Below are 26,348 nucleotides of genomic sequence, written 5' to 3'. Positions count from 1 at the left end.
AGTTGAGCAAGCAGATGAGAGATGAAAGAAAATCTAGAAGCTAAGTGTATGGAGGGTAGGTACTGATCCTCTTCTTACAAAAGCCTTACTTTTTAAGAGGAAGATTGGTGAAAATGCAAATTGTCTCGTCTGTAAAATTAAATATGAAACTATATTGCATGCTTTCTAGCATTGTACTGATTGATTGCTTATGAATGAGTGCATTATTTTCAACAAAGAAGTTAAAATTCTTATCAAACTCTTTTGATTAAACAGAAACAAAACTAGAAATATGATATAATTTTGCAATATTTATAATTAAGATTATAAATAAACAATACTACTCGACAAACCGTTTTAGATTGACTTATTTAGATTCAAGCTCGATTTGTCCATTAAATGAGGTGTTCATCAACATAAAATTATGATCAATTATTAAACGGTATAATTCGTATAAAATTTGGTACAACTTGCTTAAAATCTTAGATTGACTCATAGACTTTGCGATCTGAGTAGCACCGCTCTAAGTGACCGCTAAGCCAAATTAGTCTTTTCATTTTTTTTTTAATTTTTTTATTCATATTTTTTATCATTTTAAAATATTTTTTAAAAATATAAAAAAATATTAATACACTAATAGTCATTTCCTTAACTATTAAGTAAAGAAAAAAATTAAAAAAAAAATTAAAATACATGAGGTGTCATAATGAGGAGATAAGTTGAGTGGATAAAGTAGCATTTTCTTGACTCATAAATTCAAATAACTTCATATTTATTATTTTATAGTATTATATCTATATTTATAATAGAAATATTTAAGATATTTAAAGATATAGAGGAAATCATATTCCTATTACTAAACATATTTATTTAATTCTTGTGAGTCTTATCATTGAAATATGTATATATATATATATATATATATATAAACTTATAAAGATATTAAAAGAAAATTAAACTCTATTTGTAAAAATGTGTACATAAAAATATAAATAATACAATATTAATTATTAAACATGAAATTTAAAGTCATGGAAAGTTCAATTAAATCAACAAAATTTAACGTTCGTTTATTTTTAGAGATGAGATGAGATTAGTTGAAATTAAAGATAAAAAATTAAATAAAATATTGTTAGAATATATCTCTTAATATTATTTTTGTTTTAAAATTTAAAAAAATTAAATTTTTTATTTTATTTTATATTAAAAATTAAAAAAATTATAATTATTAAATGAGATAAAATATTTTTAAAAAAAAAACGACGCCTTTTAACACCCTTGAACTCGACTACGCCCCTCGGCCTCGAGACAAACACATTATCACATTTTTATTTTTATTTTTTTCCTTTTTAATGGAAAATATTAGTTTTAATAATCAAAAAAAGGAAAAAGATTAAAAAAATGAAAATGATTCAGTAATTAAAGCGTGGGCTGCACGCTTGAATTGTGACGCGTTGAGGGACGTTTCTACGCTACCTTTTGAGCATATCCTTCTCATATTCTCCATCTTCGTTTTCCACATCTCTCTCTCTCTCTGCTTCTTCAGTACATTTCCTAGAAATTAGGTTTTCGGTGCTTCCCAATTCCTCCTCAATTAGCCTCCTCATAGATCACCGGAATTCAATTTCTCTGTTTTCTTCACTATCACGATCTCTGACGACAAAGAAGTGACGCTCTTTCGGTGTTCGCTTACCATCTCATTCCATTTCTTGATTTCTGTCTCAAAGTTTACTTGAAAGTTTTAATCTTTGATCGACTTTTCTCGGATTTGACCAAGAAATTGCTGGCCTTTTTCCTCTTATTTGAGATTTGAGAGAAAGGGGGACTTTGGGTTTCGTTTCTTACAGTTTCTTTCTTTCCCAGCGGATTTCCCCGATGGCTTCGATGGGCTCCTCCTACTGGTGCTACAGATGCAACCGATTCATACTGGTTCGGGTCCGTGCCAATGACACCTTCCTCTGCCCCGACTGCGGTGGTGGATTTGTCGAAGAAATCCGGACCCCGACTCGATCTCCGCTCCGCCGGTTCCCCGCTGCCTCAGTGTACATCGATGACCCGCCCATTCCCGAACACAACGCCATTCCGAGGCTTCAGCGCAGCCGTAGGAATGGTGGGGATCGCTCGCCTTTCAACCCCGTCATCGTCCTCCGTGGGCCAGCAGATGGAGGCGGCCGAAATGAACCCGAAAGAGGTAATTTTGAGCTCTATTACGACGATGGAGCTGGTTCGGGGCTCCGGCCTCTACCCACTAGCATGTCGGAGTTCTTGATGGGCTCCGGATTCGACCGTCTCCTCGACCAATTGGCGCAGTTAGAGGTAAATGGAGTCGGGAGGTTAGAGCACCCACCCGCGTCAAAGGCTGCTATTGAGTCGATGCCTATTATCAAGATCGTCGCGAGCCACGTTTCGACGGAGTCGCATTGCGCGGTCTGTAAGGAGCAATTCGAGCTCGATTCGGAGGCACGGGAGATGCCTTGTAAGCACATTTACCATTCGGATTGTATACTACCGTGGCTCTCCATGAGGAATTCTTGTCCGGTGTGTCGGCACGAGTTGCCCACGGATGTGCGTGTGAGTGGGAGCGGTAGGAATTCACCGGAGCCTGATGGAGCTCGAGACGAAGAGGCCGTGGGATTGACTATTTGGAGACTTCCTGGTGGTGGGTTTGCGGTTGGTAGGTTTACTGGGGGGATAAGAGCCGCGGAGCGTGAGCTACCTGTTGTTTACACGGAGGTGGATGGTGGGTTCAACACTGGTGGCGTTCCCAGAAGGATTTTGTGGGAGACGAGTGTGAGAAGCTCAAGGGAAACCGGTGGACTGCGACGTGCGTTTCGTAGCTTCTTATCATTTTTCGGTCGGCTTAGACCTGCTTCATCATCCTCTCGTTCGAGTTCTGAACCGGGGCTAACTCGTAGGAGTGGCTCTAATGCGGTGTTTAATCGTTCGTGGAGGAGGCGCCGCGGCCATCCTGTGGCTTTGGATGATTCCACTCGGTGAATCTTGATTCTTTAATGTTGTATTCTTTGTTAAGTTTATCTATTGAGTTACCTAAATTGTTGCAGTAAGAGAAATTTTCAAAACTTGTATGTTGTATGATCTTACCTGCTGTACATAACAATACTTTGAAGAAGAGTTGAGGAATCTCTCTGTTAACAATTCCGTCAGAGAGAATTTTGGACTTGGCTGGCCATTAGATTTCTGACTGATGCAAGGAGAAGAAGATAGTTCTGCAGTTCGAGTAGGCCTTCGGACGTTGCAGAGGTGCTAGGCCGTGTATCTGTTCCTGTACTAGTTTTAATCCCCATATAGTCCTACTGCTGGTTTTTGACATTTTTTTACAATCGTGAACAGTTTTCTTTTTCTCTTAATGTATCGTTAGAAGCAGATTGGTTTGTAATATTGGCCTTTTTTTACAGAAGTTCTTGACATTTTCATACGCAACATGGTCTGCTCTGGTGGTCTTGTCTGCTTTTGGGCGTTCTTGACTCAATATGCCAATGTTCAATAACAATGGGCCTACTTGCTGGGATTTGTCAGGTTTTGATTTCCTTGGTCCATGTGATTGGTTCCTTCGGGTCTAATGTGTATTATGATAGGTGTTGGCTCACAAACGGGTAGTTAAGGATGGGACTATGGTCATTATTACTTTTAGGGATTGCAATGCCATTGAATGAAGAGTTAACGAGGTGACCATGTTGATCATCTTCGATTCAATAGTTTTCTGGAAACGGATGTTGGGTAGAATGCACTCATAGCTTATTGCTTGCATAGACGGGTTGCAGTACATTCATAAGACAATGTTCTTGATCACCGATACTAGTTAGGTATCTTTTATTTGTTTCTTTAAACCTATTCTTATGATGAAGGAAGAACTTTGGTTGCCACAGGTCAGTTTTCATAGCGAATTGAAGTGGAAAACTTGTGATAAGAGACTTTTGGTTTTCCCCTTAAAGCTATTGTTACTCCATCCAAGAAATATGGCTTGACTCATGCAAGGTCATTCCATGTCCTTGCAGTAAATGATAGAATATGCTGTTAAGCTTCTCCTCTTTTTAATGCTATGCAGTCTGGCTCTTGAATTTAAGCATCTCTTGCTTATGTTGGTTGGGTTACACTTCAGGCAGAGCCTGCAGAGGACTTCAGATTACATCATTGTACCAGCACTGTTGAAATTATAGAATAAGATGGGGGCACAAAAAATTATGTTGGCATGAGATTATAATTATTGATGCGCATCTTCTGTTAGGCAACTCTCGTCTACAAAGGAATAAGGTGGGAATTGGAAATCTATATGAAACATTAGAATCGGCAGGCATTTGCTTCCCCTAAAATGGGTCATGTGATCCAGTGTGGATTCGATCTTGAAGGAGCAAACCAACTTTGGTATACAGCTGATAACAAATATTGAATTCATTTTGGATCCGAATGCGAAAAGTTATATGGGAAAGCGCTAGCTAGTCATAACCCCAAAAGATTAGTCAACTTATGATTTTTCTTAGAATCAATTATAAAGTTTAGTTCACCCAGTAAATGGCTAATGTAGGATTTAGTTGTGACTATTGTTGTAACCTACTACTCACTTTATGCAAGAGGAATATGTGGGGTTGGGGTGTTACAAACTTCCCTTAAATTTTCTACATCTTCGTTGGTGCCATGTCAAACACTTCCTAGTATCACTTGACTGGTTTTATTGGGTGGCTCTAGTTCCATGTGTAACAACCAATAGAAAGCACTAGTCACATCTATGTTATAACCTTAAAAAAAACTAGTCAATTTGAAGCTTCCTTAGATTCAATTATAAAGCACAATTTAATAAGTAGCTAGTGTGAAACTTCGCACTCATGGCTAACTTTATAACTTACCCTGTCTTTTTTATAACTACAACTCAGACAGTAGTATCAAGGAAAGGGAATTTTTGAATTAGTAAAGATTTACGTTTAGGATGTTTGGAAGGAGGGGAGGACAGCTATGCAGTTAGAGTTGGCCTTCAGTTAGAATTTATAGTTTAGTCATGTGGTATGCTTCCCAATAATACATATCAGCTTGCTCTTTCTCCTTCATAAAAATGTTGTTATTGAGCAAGTGACAATGTTCATCGTTTGAAAGATCTATGGAATCATGTATTATTAGGCAAGGTCGAACTTGTAGCCCATTTTCTTGTGTGCTCATCTCTTTGGCATATTCTGAACTGCCTCTGCAGCTAAATGATAAGCATTAGAGCGGTATAAGAAAGACGAGTGCCTTTCTGTGTAGGAAAAGCCACAAGTTGTTGTTCCCATTATGAACATTACTAGAAAATAAAATGCGAAACAAGGATACATGCTGTTCTGCGTATGGTTTGTCACAGGTCTTTGCCGTCAGCTCATTTTTGCGAAGAGATATTCGAGTCCAAGTATTCTTATCTTTATGCTTTTCTTCTTAGAACTACCGTTAGCTCATCCATACAAAAAAGTGCATTAAATACGAGGGCGTCGTGTACTGCAAGCAGTTGATGCCATTTTTTGCAACCAGATAAACATTGGACCGAGCTTGAGGTCCTGTCTCTTTTGTTGGTATGCAGCCGTGCGCTGCGCGTATCTGTATTTTGGGTACGTTTGAATTGGCATTACCTGATGCACCCATTTCAGATAATTAGTTGATAGCATACCGTTGTTTAATGCATAAAACATCATGTTTTTTTTTTTTTTGAAGTTCTGGGAAGAGAGACAGAAGTTGGAAATTGAGAATGCTAATAATACCGAGCAGCAGAGTATGCAGCTGGTAAAACCAGTTCCTTTGATGAGTTATGACAAGAAAAAAACAACAAAAATAATGGGAGCGGGACAGAATATCATATTATAATACCTTCATTACACCAGACTTTTGTATGCCCTTCCTCTTATCGTGTCTATATTCCATGTACCTCAATTATCAAGCTTTCTCTGAAACCAGGAATCTTAATCGATGGACTCTTGTGTTTTTCATCCTCTTTCGAGTTTAATAGATACTGATTGATTTTTCCCTTCTGTGCGCATCAGCGAAAGTATGCTAATGCTCTTCTAAATACCAGTTCGTGAAAATGTCAGAAGTTGTGGATGTTTTGGCCATGGAATGCAGAGCTTAAAGACTTGTTTATATATAAACTAAATGAATTTTTCTACTCATCATCCATACACTACATACCACACACCAGCTTTGAGCTCCAGTCACCCATTGTTGAATCACAGCATGAGTAGGAGTTCTGCAAAGCACCAAAAACGTTAGTTCATTTCTTAAAAGTAATGGCGAAAAACTTTACAAGAACTTGCAACACGTTGAGCACCAAGCAGTAAAACCAACTCGCAAAAAATGAGAGGTTGGTTTTCTTGGATCAGTTAAGGGGTTGGGACCCAACCTTATCCACAAAACAGCAAGAATCTTGACTTCTGACGTGGCCTTATCCAAGTTGGGTAAGCAAAACCCTGTGAAAACACAGCAAGTCAGCCAAACCCTTGTATAAAAAAACCTTGCACCGTGTCATTTTGACATCCAACAATTCCAACTCTCCCATCTCTTCCTTTTCAACAGTGCAGAAGATTTATTAGAGTTAAACAATATGGTATCGGTAGCTGCTCTTAAGCCCATTTTTCCCACAAAAGCGCAGAGTCAATCAGCATTTGCCGCTAGCTCTTCTCGCCCTGGCTTTTGTGCTCCACCAGCACAAGATGGCTCAACAGCCATATCGTGGAAAAGGACTGACATAAACAACAAGAAAAGGGGATTATCAACTGTGGTTGCTGCTGTTGGAGACGTGTCTGCAGATGGCACCACCTACCTGATTGCTGGTGCTGTTGCTGTTGCCCTCCTTGGAACTGCCTTCCCTATCCTCTTTTCCCGCAAGGATTTGTAACTACACCTTCCTCTCTTATTGCTTTTGTTTTTGGGATTTCCCTTGTATTTGTTCCCCCCCACCCCCCCCCCCCCCCCCCCCCCCCCCCCCCCCCCCCCCCCCCCCCCCCCCCACAACACCTATTGAGGTCTGATATTTTGCTGGTTTCTTGAATTGATTTCAAACTTCATAAATTTTAATCAAGATGTTTATTACAAAAATGGGACCAAAGTAAGGTAAAAGAAAGTTGTATATTGTTGATTTATAAATTACATACTGGGATTCCAACAACATTACACCCTGTTATTAATTCGCTCTTCGATTAACGAAATGTTGTATATCATTTTTGGTATTGTGATCCAATCACTTTATTATATATCATATTTTAAATGATTATCGTTTTGAGTAAATTGATATATGAAGACATTTAGTGACTAAAAATGACAATCTAAAATTACTACTCGTTCAGTTTTGTTCCGAATACCCTTTGATATGTGCTCTTTTATATATAACAGGTGTCCTGAATGCGATGGAGCGGGGTTTGTCCGGCAGGGAGGGGCGGCACTGAGGGCAAATGCGGCACGGAAGGACCAGACACAAATCGTGTGCGCTCGTTGCAGTGGTCTTGGCAAGCTCAACCAAATTGACAAGTAGATGACCACTGTACCATATACCCTCTCCTCTTATTTTTCGCTCTGTAATTCAACCACAACCTTCGCTCTTAAAAGCTATGAGGTCCCTCCTTGGAAATCATGTATTTGTCGTAATAAACAAGGCAGATATTTGCAGGATTGTAAGCAATATAATGATGATGTATATCTCCCTTCCCTTATTTATTTCCTTCAATTAATTGTTTATCTTGGTGTTATTTGGACTCTGGAATGCACGGTCTTAGTGACCATGATGATAGGAACCCAATTGCAAAGGCATTAAACTGATAAAAACTCAATGGCCTGCAAAAACTCGTGTGTGCGCGCGCGCGCGTAAGTCACTTTTTATCTGCATAATGAGCTGCCTATGTCCTTGTTTCTTCCTTGGCCACAAGATAGCGCTGCTATGATCCCTTGAGATATTCCATCCAAACATGATTTACTCGGCCCTTGGCAACCTAGCTAACTTCCATATAATCGCAAAGGAAGCATCGCTGTGAAGGGGAAAAATCCCTTAGATTGGGCAAAAGGTAAGGCCCAAGTTAAAACTTAGATCTTAGGTCTGGGCTGGATTGGGCTGGACACAAGGCCCATGTACATAATATGGACTGGGTCAAACGGTAGCACTTGGGTTAAGGCTTGGGTATAAAACCTGGGTCGGATCGTGTTTACATCAGGAAACAATATGGGAAATGCAGGCGGAGCTTAAAAGGAAGGAATATAGCATTCAATGCCAGACGAGAAAACTTGCGGCAGTTCACACCCATCATTAATAAGATGGAAAGGGTCTAAGATAGGATAAACGCCGCATTCAATGCGACCCAAGGCTCTAACAGCACTCAGTAGTACTAAGCACTTCATAGCTCGACGAACTGACGGCAAAAGAATAGCTCGGCGAGTTGACAACATGAATATATAATCTCCTGCTATGCAACGCTCCACTATCGTGGAGACCAGGTTGACAAGTATAAATAACACTACCTACAGCACACAGGTAAAAGATCTAACACAATCATCGGCAATATACTTCATCTTCAACCTCAGCACCATACTGTCTTAAGCATCGGAGCATCAATAGATCCTGAGGTCCCCCTTTGTTATTGTGCAGGTGATCGCACGAGCATTGACCGAGTGAAATTGCCCAAGCCCGCGAAACATGACATCAACAATAACAATGAAACAATTGAAACTTCATCAGATATCACCAATAGGAAGGGGTAAAAAACAATCACGGACAAACTAACGAAACGGTCCTAACTTCGGATTATCTGAAAAGTGTCGCTTGCATGGTTGATTTTATTTGTCTATCATCTACCCTTAAAGAAGAAAATCTTATTCAACATCTTTAATTGAATATGTCGATGAACATTTTTACTCGTGTGACCTCACCCTCCATTGGTTTTCTAAGGGTGACTAGCTGCTTTTCTTCTTCAGCTAGCATACCAGAGACCACAAACATCTGATCGTGATTCTTTATTGAATAAACCTCTAATTTTTTAAGGAAAATTCGAAAAAGAAGATATGCCAACTTCCACACCACCTAAGTTATCTGCATCTATGGACTCCCAAGTTCTATATTGGTGTCTTGCTTTTTATTATACTCTGCAAGTTGATAATCTCTGGTTTGTAGTATTCCTGTGTGGAGTACATTATTATGATAAGCAATAATCTGGCATCATTATTCCCAGACGCCTAAGCAAAGGTGCATTAATGAAGACTATGAAGTTGCAGGTACAACACACTTCATCACAAGGCATGTACTGCTATAACGCCCCTTTCATAACTAAATCAATTCCTAACACTGTTTCAGATTGCAAGTTGCATATTGATTGCAAGTGTTGGTTTGCTCTGTTTATGTATATTTATTATTGGCACACGTATTGGTTTTGGGGGTTTTTTAAAGGAGGTAGGTGGTGTGCTTAAAAAGCCTAAAAACTGCAGGAAAAACTTAAAAAGTGTAGAGATCATCAGGGCTTTTGTTTTAATGGCTATTGCATCCGGTTCCTCCTCCAAAGCCAACGGGCCATTAGTTCTAGTCTTCTAGAAGGGCCATTAATTATAGTTGGCGCAGCTAAAAATTCATTACTCCTTTAAATTTAGATTACTGGTATATATAGCTACGAAAAGATTATATAAAAATAATTTTACAGACTGACATAATTTTATGTGATTTATTATATCTATTTTACAATAAAAATAATTTTATAATCTGACGAATCACATCAAATCACATCAATTTATGAGATTATTTTTATATAATCCCTGTAACCAAGCTTGACTTGATGAATTAATCTTGGTTTTAGAAATAAAACTTATATAATAATATATAAGGACCATCATGATCAATCGATCGCTTGCTTAGAAACTCCTTAAACAACACCTCTTTAACCAATCTACGTAATTGATCTCTCTTTATCATCAGCTTTAACCGTGTCCATGAAAGTCATGAACAAACCGTGATACGCTGTATGGTGAAATTAGACTGGGAATTAGGCATTATTGATTAGTATTATGCTATTTATTTTAAACATCAATAAAAAGAATATAACTCCATTCCCTCCCATTTAAATCTCGACTTTCTTTTGAGAACATTCTAATATGAGAAATGTTATTTACTATCTCTTTTACTATTATCATCCAACCATTCTATGATATGATATTAAATTGTCACAGACATTTTGTTTTGTATCATTTTTTTTTTAAACTTTGTTGTGTATCATTCGTGAGCCAATCATTTGATGTTATGTTAAGAAGTATTGAGAGAATGATACTAAGTATGATAATAAATAGAATTTTTTTTCTAATAGTAATCTCGACTTTTATAACGAAGCAGCAATATTTTTATCACAAGTTGTTCAATCAAGGTGCAATTGGGTAATTAGCCCTAGTTTGAATTAGAAACTCATTTCATCTCATCATTACAACCTTTTTAAATTTCCACACAGTATATAATAAATAATTCAATTTTTTCAAATCTCAAAACAATAATAATATTAAAAAATAATATTATAACAATATTTCATTTAACTCATCTAAAACATTCTCAACTCATCTCTAAATACAAACGGGGCCAATGTAATCCCGGAAATATTTGGTCCTTAGATACACACATCGTCCCAATGCTGAATGGCCTATGGATCATTGCCGGCACTATGTTTTTATTTATTTCATCGATAAGCATGTCATTTTGTTTTTGTTTAATTAGCATCCCAAATACATTGGAGAAGAGAGGCTGTGTATTTTCTTCATGGGGTAGTTGCTATGTTTTACAATTTCTTGCAAAATTATACTAAGCTAACAACAACAATAAAATGAGTACGCTACCAAATAGCCATATGATTGAAGAAATCATCCTACATATATATTCTTTTTCAAGTCCCAAATCTTTTTCTTTCTCCTCATTAAGGTTGTACTCCATTTTTGTTTGTTTGTATCTTAAACCAAAGGAGACACGACTCCCTTGTTCTATGTATACATTAGAAAAATTCTATTCATTATCCACACACACCACATACCACATACCACACAATTTTATTTTTTATTTTTTCTATTACCAAATGTGTGTTGTATGGATGATGAGTAGAAGAATTTAATTAGTTTAGGAAGAATAAAACCAAATAAAAAAAATAAATAAGTGTGGTGTGTGTGGGTGTGATGAGTTGCAAATAAACCCATTTACAGTCTATCAGACAGCAGCATCGTACTGAAACTTGAAGCAAAAATCGAAATAGAAAGGCAAGATGACAGCTTTGTTTGCATGCACATGAAAGTTGGTCGAGATAACGTGACTTGCTACTTTCTTTGGATGCATTATGATTCTTGATCATCAGGTTTTGGTTTTCCAGAAATACTGTGAAAATGTTTGTCGATCAGCGTGAGTTTTTCTTGGATAACACTCTAAAATTGTTCTTGAACTAGATTTCAATCTCTTATACATATAGCATATCTTTTATTGCAAACATTCTGGCTCCCTCACATCTAAATTAAGAAATTTCTGCATAGCGTAACACAAACACATTTCCTGTGTGTGTGTGTGTGTTTATATATATATGTTTGTACAACCTTGGAAGCTGCCAGCTAGCTGCTTCAAACTCTCTGTCCGAAGCTCAGTTCACTATCCTCCTCACCTTCTCAAAAGAGAAAGTGAGAAAGGGAGACAAATGGGTTTGTCACTGCCAAACATGAGACTATTTTTTCACATTCACAGCCTTTCTTGTCCTTCCTTGGCACCTCTATATGTATATATTATGTAGTTAGATGTTATTTATTTCTTCAAGTTTCTTGTAGATCATAATGCAAACGGTCACACGCCTGTGCCACACCAAAAGCATGGTTACTGTAAATGGACAGTTTCTAGGGCCTCGCCTTGTGGCTAGGGAGGGTGACCATCTTCTTATTCAAGTCTTCAACAATGTTGAAAGGAATATCACTATTCATTGGTATATATCCTCTAATATCAAATGGGTATCAGAAATAAGGATTATGAACAAGGTTGGCTGAATAAATCAAAGATCACAAGGTTAGTGACATAAGGCTTTGTAATTTGGAACAGGCATGGAGTTCGACAGCTCAAAAGTGGGTGGGCAGATGGGCCTGCATACATAACTCAGTGCCCCATACAACCTGGACAGAGCTATGTCTACAACTACGCAATTGTAGGACAAAGAGGGACTCTGCTTTGGCATGCCCATATTTCATGGCTAAGAGCCAGTCTTTATGGCCCCATTGTCATTTTACCCAAGCATGGCATTCCTTATCCATTCTCCAAACCTTACAAGGAAATCCCCATCATCTTTGGTAATCAGCTTGTGATTAGCTAGCTACTAATTGCTATTATTAATATTATCTTGCATGCTGTCCTTAGTAACTAAGTTTCCTAGCTAACATAAGGCAGAAACCTTAATTGCAGGAGAGTGGTTTAATACAGATCCTAAGAATATCATCAGCCAGGCCCTCCAAACAGGTGGAGGCCCAAATGTCTCTGATGCCTATACCCAATGGCCTCCCAGGACCCTTGTATAATTGCTCAGAAGGTTTCATTTTCATTTTCTTTATTAATACTAACTGTTTTGGTCGAGATAATATATTTTGATATCAAGCTTAGTTTGCTTTAGTTTTCTGTTCTTTGATTTTGCATATAAGACTATACAGATCAACTGCATATAAACAAAATGGTTTTTGGCAGATACATTCAGGCTGAAGGTAAAAGATGGGAAAACTTATTTTCTCCGTTTAATTAATGCTGCACTCAACGATGAGCTCTTCTTCAGTATTGCAAACCACACCCTCACAGGCCATATGCCACAGGCCTCGGCACCTTTGACAACTCCACTGTGGCAGGTCTCCTTGAATACGAATTTCCATCTGATTTCCCTCTTTCCACAACCTCAACTCGGAAGTCACTCTTCAAACCAGCTCTACCCCAACTCAATGACACTTCCTTTGCTGCAAACTATACAAGCAGACTTCGCAGCTTAGCGAGTGCTCAATACCCAGCTCATGTTCCACAAAGTGTGGACAAGAGCTTCTTCTTCACAGTAGGGCTTGGAACAAACCCTTGCCCGGAAAACTAAATATGTCAAGGACCCAATGGGACAAAGTTCGCAGCTTCGATCAATAATATATCCTTCCCACTTCCAGCTTTAGCCCTCCTCCAAGCACACTTCTTTGGACAATCAAACGGCGTTTACACTGCCGATTTTCCTAGTAATCCAATCATTTGTTTTAAGTATTCAGGCACTTCCCCGCAGAACAACCATACCAGGGTTATCAACGGAAACAGAGTGGTGATTCTCCCCTTCAACGCCAGTGTAGAGGTTGTGTTGCAGGACACTAGCATTCTTGGGGCAGAGAGCCACCCTTTGCATCTGCATGGCTATAATTTCTTTGTTGTTGGGCAAGGTTTCGGGAGCCATGATCCGGACAAGGACCCACTTAAGTTCAATCTTATTGACCCCGTTTGTTTGTTTGTTTTTTCTTTTCTTTTTTCTTTTTATTTTAAAGAGTTAGAGCCACATGTCTAAGAGTGACTCCTCCCCAAATTTTATTCATAAACCCTCACTTATAACGGAGGAAAACCGTGGAAATAACAAACACACTTGAGGGCTACAAGAAAGTAAGGAAAGAACTCCCAATACCCAAGTGTACAAAAGCCTTAAACTCTCTACCCAAGAACCAACAAGAGCAACAACAATGTTATAAGAAAGCAACAAACAAAAAATCATAATTAAGCAAATCTAACATGAGGAAGACCCATTTTGTCCGTCTTCAACATTCCTTTTAGTAAGTGAGGGAGTAAAGAGAAATCCTCCCATATAATCCTATTACCATTTGAACCCATCCGAGCCAAAAAATCCGCATGAGCATTGCCTTGTCTATACACATGAGAAATAGAATAGTTCAATGTATCAAGAATCTCTTCCCAAAAATCTTCAAAATACCATAAACCATAATGAGATTTTAGCACCCATTGGAAAACAACCATAGAATCAAGCTCAATATCAACATTAACTAGATTCAGACTTTTTACAGTCCGTAAGCCAAAGAGGAGCCCCATCCCTTCAGCATACTTACTAGATCCAAGGTCAATATGTTCCGCAAAACATCTAATCAACTTCCTACTATGATCTCTTATTACCTCTCTAGCACCCGAGCGGCCTGGAGGTTGGCTTGCAATTCAGTTTCAAGCAGACAACCCAAGTGGAGAAAAGTTGTACACAAATATATCTTACTGAATTCAATCCTAGTTACCACACACAAACACCGTATGGCTTCCTATACACAGGCATGGAAGGGATATTCTTTGAACAACCATGTCCTATCTGCCGTTGGTTGCTAATTCAATTTCAATAAAAGATATTTGCATTAATTTTTATTGGTCGATTCTACTTTTTTTTAAAAAGAATGTGTGCCGCTTGCACAACATCCAGCATTATTCATTTACTTTAGTTCATTTATTTCTGCAAGGAAAAACTCATGATTAGTTTGGTTACATAAATCAAACCATCTTATATCATATAATCATTATAATTTTTTCAAACTCACACACAAATATGATAAACAATTCAACTTTTTCAAATTTCAAAACAAAAATTATATTCTAATAATATTTCTGTAACATCCCGTATTTTAGTGTATTTTTAATTGAATGATTATTTTTATTAATTTAAATATTAGTTCTCTTGTTTTAAGTTTATTGGATTTTTAGTCGGTTATTTTTATGATTTTTAATTTATGAAAATTAATTTGATATGCTTTCTTAATATTAATTATTATTATGCATTTAAATTGCTCTTTATTTTAAATTAGTTTATTGTTAGATTTAATTATTTTATTTTCATTTAATCACTACGTTTAAATTATTTTATTTTATTTGCTGTTTTGAAATCTTTTTCGTTGAATCATTTGTGTGATCCAAGATATGAGGATTGTACCTCATTTATTTTCCTCACTTTTTCTTTTTCCTTTTTTCTTTTCCTCTTTTTTCTTTTCTTCTTCTTTTCTTTTTCCCCTCATTTTCTTTTCTCCTCTCCCTGCTTCTCTCCCCACGCGCGCGACACCTTTGGTAGGATCCCATTTTTTGTGGCCCATAGCCAAACCACTAGCCATGTCAGCCACATGTCTGCCAGCCGTGCCAACCATGCCCATGGCCCATGCCATGGGCCAGCCTAGGCCACCAAGGGCCAAAACATGTCATGGACCACATTGGCCATGCAAGGCCTTATCATTTTATCATTTTTATTTATTTTATTTAATAATATTCCAAGGGACCTATTGGGGGTTTCCACTTTGTAATCTTTATAAATAGGACCCTTAGGCATTGAGTTGAGAACTTTTGATCATTTGACATTTTTTTCCATTGTGGAAAGTTTAGGCTTGTTCTTGTGAACACTTTGGTGCTTTTGCACTTGGGCTACTTGGGTGACATTTGTGAACCCCAAGGAGAGGATCATCACCTTGTAATTATTTGAATAGGTGTTGTTCCATCTATCTATCTTTTGATTATTGTTTCATCATCACCTTGAAATTCATGGATATGTGTGATTCTAATTTTATTCAATATATGAGGTTTATTCAACTCTTGTGAAATCTATGGATCAATTGTTGAATTATTATCATTTGGTTCATTCAAGTTCTTAAGTATTATTACTTTTGTTCTTGGGTGTTCTTCATGAGTTATTGGTGTTCTTTTCATTGTTGCTCTTCCAATCCATCCAAACATAATTTTTGGCCAACCCAAGTGTTTGTCCATTTTGTATAAATCATTTGCTCCATACACTTTGCCCTAGCCGTAACCCACTTTCCTTATTAGTCACATTCAAATTCGGCAATCACTTGCCTTATTGGAATTGCCATAGCCGCCCACTTCACTTCCCATATTAGTGTTCCTATAATTTAGGAACCCTAATTACCCTCATCTTTTTATTCCCTTACTTACCATATTCGGCCATCATAAGCCTTCATTCCATTAAACCCTAGCCACCTACCTCAAGGCCTATAAGGAAACTCATTCCTTTTAGGAGTCTTGATTTCTTCACATTCAAATTCAAATTCCTAAACTCAAGGAACCACTCTTGCCAAATTCAAATTCAAATTCCTAAACTTAAGGAACATCCTAGACTTATTCAAACTCCATCTCATCTCCATAATCTAATCCTTTAAATCTCTCAACTTTTTCCAATCCATCTAGTCAACCAAGATCATCTTCCAAAACCGAACCACCCTAGCATTAAGGGTGAACCAAACCCAAAGTCGGCCAACCCTATAGTCTGAGGAGTAAGGGGTCGGATGGATTGGAGGATGGAATTGCTTGTGTGATTGGATTATATTGTGATTTGTTTGTTCTTGGATATTGTGTCGTTTCATGTACATTGCATATTTCCACGTATGTTTATGTTTGTAAATGAAAACTGGGTTTTCATGTAAGAAATGATTTTTGGTGCATGTGTATCACGACCCCAAGCCGAGATGGGGCATTATCTCAATGGAGCTTCTTTGGTCACTCGGGAACGGAATATACTGAGTGACGTCCCCTGGGTTGTCGCTGGGCGACAACGGGATCAGACGAGATGGTAATGCTCTTGTGCTGATTCTGTGGCCCCTCTGCTGGTGGGGGCTAGAGGATGCTTGGCCACGAACGCGTTGGGCACGAAACTGGGCATCGCTCGTTACGAAGTCACTTGCACGGTCGTTACCCATGATGTGACGAAGGGAGTCAGGGTGTGCGGATGATCCATATGGGAGATCATGGTGCATATGGTTAAAATAGATATTGGGCCATTTTCTAGGAAAATGACGAAAAAATGTTTTAAGGAAATATTTTGGGCCAAATGGGATTTTGGCGTGTAGTGGAAAATATTCATTCTTAGGAAAAATGAGGTTGTGGGATTAATGCATATTTCATCATATGCATGCATAATTTTTGGTTGCATTAAAGCATTTTTATTCTCGAGGGTTGTCTGGATTATATTTACCTGCGGTACCGTTTTATGGTAACGCAGATTTTGATGCAAATGATGCTGAGAGTGAGCCTGAGGATTCAGCTCTGTCCGAGGAGTGATATGGGATCACTCGTTCATATATTTGGCCTTGTATTATATTTTATTTTGGAATAACTATATAACTCCTTTTTAAACGTTTTACTTATGTAAATTTGTATTAAAAATTCTGATACTTAGTTGTTTACTTAAATTATCCGCTGCATTGTTCATTGTACACTGTTGCATGTACACACTTGGCACTATCGTTGGGATGCGTGACCGTGTTGTCATGATCTGGGCGTCTCGATTCTCGAGTTTCCGTACATGGAGGTCGGGGTGCCACAATTTCATTTAATTTTTAATTTTTATTTCATCTTGTCTCATCTCACCTTGTCTATAACCAAATTAGATTTTAGTTTCTTTCATTCATTTCTCATTTTTTATTGGGCGGAAAAAGTAATTCAAAGGAACTCATTTAATGGTTTGTGCAACAGGGGTATGGATAATGCATTGCCACTATGATCCACACATGAGTTGGGGTCTAAGAATGGCTTGTGTAGATGTAAAAGTTTGGCTATGATTAGGTAATTAAGTTGAAAAGTTTGTATAAGATTATGTGATTAAAATGATAGAGTTTATCCTATCATTAAATTGATAATTTTGGATAAATGTAAATTATTTAATGACTTTATCTATAACAATATTAAGTTTATCTAAAAGGTATTAGAGGTTGTTTAGAAAAGTCATAAGTGGAAAAATCGAGTCCTAATGAATCTACTCTTATCCAGAGAAGATGTTGATCTGAAATATGTTACTGCAGTGAAGAGTTATTGCGAAATGTCAACATTCCGTCAAGAGACGACTTCGCGACTGTTAGCAGATTCCTACTGCAGATCAAATTCCTACCAGACTCATTCCGTCAACAGAGTTCTACTGCAGATCAAACTCCTATCAGATTTGTTCCGTCAGCAAAATCCTACTGCAATTGGAATTAATTTTCATATTGTTTATTTAAAGGATCTTATTGGTTAGGATCTGTAGAAATTTAGATCTAAATATTTTTTAGAGTACTTTCCAATGCATATTTTGGTGAGAAATCATCTTCCATATTGGAGATTTGATTGGTCGTGTTTCAGCAACTGGAGTTCCAGGAGAAAATCCAATGTTTGAAGATCGTCAGAGGTTTTGGCTACTACTGCGGTAGAAGACAAATGAGTCATTTGTCTGGTTAAGTAAGAGTGTCAATTGACAAAGGTTTTATAATTGAACTTTACTTGTGATTGATTTTCAAATAATAAAATTGATTTTTCTAGGTTTAGCTGCTCCGTAGGGTTTTACCTTTAAAGAGTTTCTTAAAGGGTTTCCCTTCGATACCAATCTTGGTGTTATGCAATTTATTTATTTTACGTTATTGTTTAATTATTAAATTAATTGCATGTTTGACTACTAACCAATTTGTTAAGTGAATTTGTAGATATTTTCGCTGTGTTACAGGGGTACTTGAGTAATTTCAATTGGCATCAGAGCGTGGTTCACTCATCCGAGTGTGATCCGTGTCCCTATAGATCATGTCGTCATCATTATATGTCCCGGGCACACTTTAATGAGGAAAACTATATTTATTGAAAAGTTCGTATAAGGGTTTTCCTAAAGTCTTTAGATGAATGTGTGTGTGACACTAAGTGATAGGACTACTTACATGTTCTTGCATTCTTTGCATATCATTAGCCTAGGACATGCATTTTTCTTTAGTTTTTATTTTATATTTCTGTTTTTCAGTATAAAATACATTACTTTTCTAGTTTTTTTTTTTTTTTTTTTGGGAATTGCATGCTTGATATGTCAAAGTTTTGAGCATATGTATGCTCACAAAATAAATTTTTGTACTTATACATCTTTCTACTTTGTACAATTCACTTTGTGCATACTAACTCTATGGGTTATCTTGACAAAGTTTATTTACAAGCATTGTGAGAAACTTATATGTATGTTTATTATTATTAAGTTCCATATTTATTATTGAAATGCTCACCAAAGAGGGAGTCAAGCCTTGAATTGACTAATAGTAGTTGAACCTAATACAATAATAAAGAGATCTTCCATTACCAAACACAAATAGTTGATCCATATAGAAAAAGTCAGCGTTATATCATTGCGGAAAAAGATAAATACCATACACGGATCTATCCCTTAAGTCTTTATAGAAAGAATTGTGACTCAAATCATTGTGGAAAAAGATAAACAATAAAAATGGACATGGAAGGGATTGTGCAAACTAGTGTTTGGAGGAGATACTCATGTATCTAGGCCCCTAGCATAAAGTCTGACTTTTGAGGTAAGTGACAAACTCTTGGGAGCATCTATAAGAAGAAAATATTCTTGAAAAATATTATAAAAAATATATTGAAGAGAAAAAGAAATAAAGAGTTATTTTTCTATATAAGTTTACTCACTCACACACTCACATGAACTTTGACATTGATGATCTTATGAGATGTGAACATCCATAGTGATTGTTGCAAATAAGAGAGTGTACTCTATTGAATTTGTTTTGTGAATGACACTATGTTTGGACTAAGATGCATCTGGACATGTTACTTGCCTCATTGTTATTATATATATACATATAAAAAAATATTTTTTTCATGTGATTTTATATAAAATAAAAATGAGAATATTAAATATATTTAATAGTGAGGTATGAGTCAATATTGGGCATTTGTGATTTTGAAATTGAAATCAAGGACTCGGTTTCTGTTTTATTGGCATAACTCAAGTGCACACTCACAAAAACAGGTGTGCATGCGAACAAACAAGAAGAAAAATGAGTCGAATCACACATCATTTCATAGGCTGTATAAGCCATAGCTCTATATTAAGCCTCTGCACTCGATTGAGCCTCTACATTCTGCTTCTTGCTCCTCCATGTTACTAAACGTACAATAATAAAAGAATGTGCAACCTATACGAGTCCAGATCATTTTGAAGCGACCGTCAGCAAATTCCTACTGTAGATCAAATTCCTACTAGACTCATTCCGTTAGCAGAGTCCTACTGCAGATCAAACCCCTATCAAATTTGTTCCGTCAGCAGAATCTTATTGCAATTGGAATTGATTTTTAGATTGTTTATTTAAGGAATCATATTGGTTAGGGTTTGTAAAGATTCAAATCTAGATATTTTCTACAGCATTTTCCAGTGCATATGTTAGTGAGAAAATTCTTTAGAGAATTTTCATTTTTTTTTTTATCTCAAAGAGTGTGATCGTGTTCCATGTTGAAGATTTGATTGGTCGTGTTTTAGCCACTGGAGTTCCAGGAGAAAAACCAATGTTTGAAGATAGTCAGAGGTTCTGGCTGCTACTGTTGTAGAAGACAAATGAGTCATTTGTCTGGTCAAGTAAGAGTGTCAATTGACAAATACTTTGTAATTGAGCTTTACTTGTAATTGATTTTCAAATAGTAAAATTGACTTTTCTGGATTTGGCTGCCCCGTAGGATTTTACCTTTAAAAAGTTCTTTAAAGGGTTTCCCTTTGATACCAATCTTGGTATTATGCAATTTATTTATTTTACGTTATTACTTAATTATTAAATTAATTGCATGCTTAATGACTAACCAATATGTTAAGTGAATTGGTAGATATTTTCGCTGCGTTACAGGAGTACTTGGGTAATTTCAGCTTGGGTTGTATTAGATGGAAAGCTTCCCAATCAGAAGCTGCCTCCTCCACCAGCAGATCTTCCCAAATGTTTAATTTCACAACTTCTGGATCAAACTCTAAGATTTCTTCGTAGTGAACTTAATTGGAATAAAAATTTGAAATTATCAACTTGTGGACAGGTCCTATCAGCTTCGACCACAGCCCATTCGACCACTGCCCATTATATGTTTAGTTTGGAGAGTAAATGAAAGGTTTGGTAATATTAAATAGTTGTATATGTTTCCAATTCAAGCAAGTAAAATTCTTGATAGAATTGAACCTCTCTCTCTCTGGTCTCTCCTCACTCCCCAGTGAACCCCTACTCCTTTATAGAGTTGTCCCCTTTATGTTAAAATCATAACTCAAAACCCAGTTACAATCTCCACCTAAATTGGAAATGGATTCCTGATATCACAAACTGAAACTCTCGCACGGTAAGATCTCAAGCTAGAATTGGCAGTGAAAGAAGAAAAAAAAATAAAAATAAAAATAAAAATATCAGAGCTAGCATTGGTAGCGCGTCTAGTTACAACACGCCCTTTAAACAAATTTGCAATTTATGCAAGCATCAAAACTGTATGGATTTTCATATTAAAATTCTTAATAGAAGACCTGAAAGAAAATTTGTTCTTATTCACTTTCCAATCCCCTCAAGACAAACACAGAGTTCTCAACCAAGCCTTATGGAACTTTGAAAGACACTTGCTGATCCTTAAACCGTGGCCACCTGGTTCTACATTGTAGGAAATTTGTCTAAACCACTTAGCTTTTCTTGTGCTAATACATGGCCACCCATTGGACCATATGACTCATGACAATGCTACATGTATTAGAAAAGCTTTGGGCAACTTACTAGAGTTAGAAGAAGATATCCAATTTGGAATTACATGTAGGAATTTATCAGGATAAAAGTTGAGATTAACATCACGTTTCTACTGAAACAAGGTTTCACTCTCCCAAGAGCCTACAACTTAGAGACTTGGGTTTCTTTCAAATACGAAAGGTTGTTAGATTTTTGCTATGCTTGTGGAAGATTAGATCATTCTCAAATTTTCTACACTTTTCTAAAATCTATTCTCATAAATCTTCCTTCGTTCCATGGTTACGAGCTGAGAACCCCAAACTGCCAATATCTCAGACAAACCCACAAATCCCAAGCCAAGCAAAAGAACCACATTTGACCCTCTCCACTAATCGGTTCTCAACAGCCCCTCTTCAAAGCAAGCCCCTTCCACTGCATCATTTGGATCTCAACATCCCTACCCCTTAGCAAACTCTTTTAACCGGAGCAACCTATCAGATCCAAATACAACAATTCTCAACAAAAAATACAAAGGGGAAAGGGAAAATGGTTGAAAATACACATGAAATACTAGAAAGAAATTTCTCAAAGTTTCAATCGATGGAACTCACCTGCGGAAAAAGACATGATAGCGTCAGTTTGGCTTTCAAGAACCTATCGCCATTCTAGCAATCAAAAAACTCTCGGAACTTGGCGATCCGGATGCACTTTCTGGCAATCCAAGGCAAGGAGTTATTGTTGCACAATATATACTCATCTGAATTTAATCCACCAACACCAACCATCTCCAACCTGATCCAAGAGGGGTATAATTTTTTTTACTGTTAATCCTCGATCATCATCTGCCAAGGCAAAATCAAATCTCCCATCACTAGAGGCTAATTATGCCTTCCAAGCTCGGACTGATTCAGCACCTCAGGAAGGGATTTCATCTCCCTCAACACTTACAAAAAAGCCTCCCTAGTGTTCACAATGGAGACAGTTGCATCGGCAGTACAAAGTTATCAAGCACAAGACTCATCTCCTCTCAGCCCATCACAATGACTATGGGCCCATTTCTACTTTCTCGAATTTTATTCTAAAAGACTCTTTTTCTTAACAAACAAGCCCAGTCAACTACCCTTCCTAAACCTAGTAGTCCAAACCACTCAAGTCCATGGGTTATTCCAATAGTCACTCTCGAAAATGTCATTTGCTCCAATAGCCCACCTTCATCCATAGAAGTAGAGGCAAAATTGCAATGGTATTGTTGCAGATAACCAGGACCCTTGTGCATTCTAGTTGATCTTCTAAGTGGAGCGAAGTGTAAGGTATTATTTAAAGAGATGTTAGCAGCTGATAGAGAAATAGATGATGAAGAAATGTTAGAGGATGGAGGATTGTTTGAAAATAAAGGAGTATTAAAACCAGAAATTGGTTTGGTAAAACTAGGAGTAGAAAGATTAGAAAGAAAAGACTATTTTTAGTGGGATTAGAATTCTAGAAAGGAAAAATTGATTCATGAAATATAACATCTCTAGAAATAAAAGGTGTTTGAGATTCCAAATCAAAGACTTTATATCCTTTGGTACCAAAAGGATAACTCGGGAAAAGACATATCTTGGCATGAGGTGCAAACTTTGATTGATGTTGAATTGAAGTGGAAACATAACATAAAAAATAAAAAACTCAAAGATGAGAGTAACTTGGTAGGGAATGATAGAGAAGTTCATGGGGAGAATGAATTTTGTTTATGAGGTATGCAACTGTTAGAATACAACCACTCCAAAAAATCAGAAGAAGATTAGATTGAAATCAAAGGGCTCGAGCCACATTAAGAAAATGTTGGTATTTCCATTCTACCATTGAGTTTTGTTGAGGAGTTTCAACACAACTTGTTTGATGAATTATAACCTACAAGATAAATTCTTGGCCATTGCCAGTTACGATGGATTTGATTCTAATATTAAATTGGGTCTAAATTAGTCAATAGAAAGAGGATAACAAAGTCTTAACTTCAGACTTGTGCTTTTAGGTAGATCTATGTACAATGAGTGCAATCATCAACTATTGTTAAAAAATAACGAAATCCATTGTAAGTACTAATTGAAAATGGACCACAAATGTCACAATGGATGAGGGTAAAAGGATATGAAGAAACATTAGAGTCATCTAAATCATCTTCCATTGTGCTAGGTCCTGTATAAAGAAAAAATCAGATAGAAATATGAAGAAAAATTCTAAGATTTGGTTAACATTCTTGCGAAAAGAAGGTTAAAATTGAAGGAAGGTACACACAAAACATCTGTCAGAACAAGAGAATCCGAAATATAAATGGTACCAACATGCGTGTAATAAACCACTTCTGAATGTAACAAGGAAAAACAGAATACTAGAAACTATAGATTGTGATGGAAATAAGACTCATAAGATTCATATGTCTGTGCACATGGTATTCGAGGTACCCAATCCTCCAAGAAGAACAATATCGACACTCAGATTTTTCTAGAATGAATCCCATCTCTCTCCTGACCTTCTGTTACAATTCGCTCAACACCCACAACGTAAGAACCTCAACAGAAGAGTACATAGGATAAAATGTCTAAAGAAACAACATAAGAAAATGACAGGCAACGTAAACTACAAAGCTTAGCACAAAAGGCACAAATTTGACCCCAAGACAAACAACTTGATAACATAAACGCAGCATCCTATTTCTTCTTCTCAAACGACATTGTCTCCCTTCAAGCTTCAAAAGACACCATTTCGAGATGCTTCTTCTACTACACTTCAATACTTTGACAAATTCATCTCAACTCTTGCGCCAAACTCGAACGAGCTAGGGTTCCTGACATTTTTTTTCTCCTTAGAGCACCTTGCCAACAAGGTGGGGGTAGAGTTGGCATATCTTCCACAAAGTTTCTCAACTATTATATTCCTCTATCGTTCCAGCCCCCTTAATCAATACATTAGTCTTGGGTTTGTTTCCCTTGCGCCTCACCCTTCGATCCACCACAACTTCTGGTTCTGGAAGGATTTCCCCACTCGAATCCATTGGAGGCAGAGTAGCTAAGGGCTAAATTTGTGCTCCTACCTTATTCTAGACAAGAAACATGGAAGGTAGGATGGATTTTTGCTGTGAACGGCAAAGCCAACTAGTACGCCACTACATCAATACGTCGGGTCACTTGGAAATGACCATAAAAGCTAGGGGATATCTTTAGATTGTGTCAAGTGTCCAGGAGTTTTTGCCTATAAGCTACAACTGTAATTAAGAGCCCCCCCTCACAACTTTCCCTCCCCTGCTTCCCTAACCCTTCTCACTTCTCTCTCTATCACTCACACACACACACAAACACACACACACTCTCTCTCCCATCTCTGTCGCAATCCATCCATCTGTCGTACGCTTACGCCGTCACCGCTCGTCTGCATCTCTGTCGCCGAAGGTAAGTCAACTTGAGCCTTGAGTCCGAAGCTTTAATTTTCTTTTTTTTGAGTTATGGAGGTTGGAGAAAGGTTGAGATTAAATGGAGGAGTTGGAGGACGGAATTATGTCTTTGTGAACTGTGTGCTGTGGAGATTTGATTGTGCATGTGTTTTGAATCTTTGATGTTGTGATTTTGTGTTTCGGATCTTTGAAACCCCTAAATTAATTTATCAAAACCCTAAACTAATTTAGGGTTCCTACCCTTTAAGGTTTCGGATTGGACCATATTCTTAAAGAAAAGTATATATTATAAAATAAGACATGAATTCATTTATTTCCTTAATTTGTTATCATGAAAAAATATTATTAAAATGTTGAGAAGTATATAAATATGTGAAATAAGGAAGATATAGAGCATGTTCTTTGAATATATAATGACTTGTTGTGAGACCGATCCAAAAACTCTGTTCATTCCATCTTCTCAGTATTTAGAAACAATCTGGACCTATTTTGACTCATTTTTTTTAAAGAAATTAATTAAATCACCAACAATAGCAACTTATAATTATTTACTGTTTTTCTTAGTTACCGCCTTCTGTATCGTTTAATTCCTAGAAATTAAGAAACTAAAGGCAAAATATGCATGTAATTGAATTTACATTGCATTTTGAAATAGGAGAAAATATAGATGTTATTTCAAAATTCAAACATTTCCGCTGTTGATTTTTTTACATTGCATTTTGTGAATCTGTGATGTTGCTGTGAATTTGTGGTGTTTATGTGAATCCTTGATAAGGGTTTACTACTTGTATGAAATTTACTAAAATTTTAGATTTTTTAACTTTTTTAATATGGGGTTACTCCTTTTATGAAATTTACTAAAATTTCGTTCCAAAAAAGTTTTTACAACTGATCATACATTGCATTGAATTGGTTTTTTTTTTTTTTTTTTTAATGTGAATCCTTGGTGTTTATCTTTTCATTTCAAATTTTTTGCTTGTTTTAAGGAATGTCTACTCCGTAATATTTTAGTGATAGCTCTCCTCCCCCTGGATCTGATAATCTTTGATTTCATTTTATTATTTTAATTTATTTATATTCATTTTATCGATATTAATTCCAAATTTAATTGTTGTAGCAATACATGAGACAACGTCTACCTCCACTGCAGTATGACTTCACCAATTGGACCCTGACCCACCATTGCTATTTGTCATATGTTTATACAATTTGTATTATCTCTTAATTATTTTTTGTATTTATATAGTTTTTGGTATTTAATTGTTTTATAATCTTATTGTCATATGACAGCTCAAGCCTCAATCATAATCCCAAGCCCAAGGACCAAAATTGAAATGATATATTCTCATTGTCTCATTTTGATCTCCATCTCATCTTGGTTAGTCAGATTTTAATTTGTAATTTTTTCATTTCTAATGGTTCTTTGTAATTTTAATTTTTGTTTCTTGTTTATATTCTA

At 36.7% G+C, this 26,348-nt stretch overlaps 2 protein-coding genes, 1 long non-coding RNA gene and 2 pseudogenes across 3 annotated transcripts; 4 read left to right on the top strand and 1 right to left on the bottom strand.

Annotated features, from left to right (window-relative positions):
- Positions 1-1,462: 1,462 nt before the first annotated feature.
- LOC121266584 (E3 ubiquitin-protein ligase RDUF1-like) lies at positions 1,463-3,415 on the top strand. The gene has a single exon (XM_041170453.1). The coding sequence runs from the start codon at positions 1,855-1,857 to the stop codon at positions 2,974-2,976; it is 1,122 nt and encodes a 373-aa protein (XP_041026387.1). The 5' UTR covers positions 1,463-1,854; the 3' UTR covers positions 2,977-3,415.
- Positions 3,416-6,461: 3,046 nt separating this feature from the next.
- Positions 6,462-7,672, top strand: LOC121266585. Its single transcript, XM_041170454.1, has 2 exons — positions 6,462-6,843; positions 7,342-7,672. Exons 1-2 carry the CDS (start codon positions 6,554-6,556, stop codon positions 7,478-7,480), a joined length of 429 nt encoding a protein of 142 aa, XP_041026388.1. The 5' UTR covers positions 6,462-6,553; the 3' UTR covers positions 7,481-7,672.
- Positions 7,673-11,769: 4,097 nt separating this feature from the next.
- On the top strand, positions 11,770-12,644 carry LOC121265906 (annotated as a pseudogene).
- Positions 12,643-17,035, top strand: LOC121265905 (annotated as a pseudogene).
- Positions 17,036-20,859: 3,824 nt separating this feature from the next.
- Positions 20,860-22,421, bottom strand: LOC121266586. The gene is made up of 2 exons (XR_005940835.1): positions 22,071-22,421; positions 20,860-21,950 (listed from the first exon to the last, which is right to left on the bottom strand). It is a non-coding gene; the product is annotated as an uncharacterized LOC121266586 (long non-coding RNA).
- Between the last annotated feature and the right edge of the window lie 3,927 nt (positions 22,422-26,348).

Source organism: Juglans microcarpa x Juglans regia, chromosome 5D (genome assembly GCF_004785595.1).
Source record: "Juglans microcarpa x Juglans regia isolate MS1-56 chromosome 5D, Jm3101_v1.0, whole genome shotgun sequence".
In the NCBI taxonomy this organism is placed as follows: Eukaryota; Viridiplantae; Streptophyta; class Magnoliopsida; order Fagales; family Juglandaceae; genus Juglans; species Juglans microcarpa x Juglans regia.
The sequence above is the reverse complement of the archived record's forward strand: the minus strand, read 5'-3'. Positions and strand labels throughout refer to the sequence as shown.

What these genes read in the sequence shown, in the direction of transcription:
- LOC121266585 (XM_041170454.1), top strand. Translation starts at nt 6,554, where the DNA reads ATGGTATCGGTAGCTGCTCTTAAGCCCATTTTTCCCACAAAAGCGCAG. An exon ending in CTCTTTTCCCGCAAGGATTT is followed by an intron (nt 6,844 to 7,341) that starts GTAACTACACCT and finishes TATATATAACAG; the next exon opens with GTGTCCTGAATGCGATGGAG.
- LOC121266584 (XM_041170453.1), top strand. Translation starts at nt 1,855, where the DNA reads ATGGCTTCGATGGGCTCCTCCTACTGGTGCTACAGATGCAACCGATTC.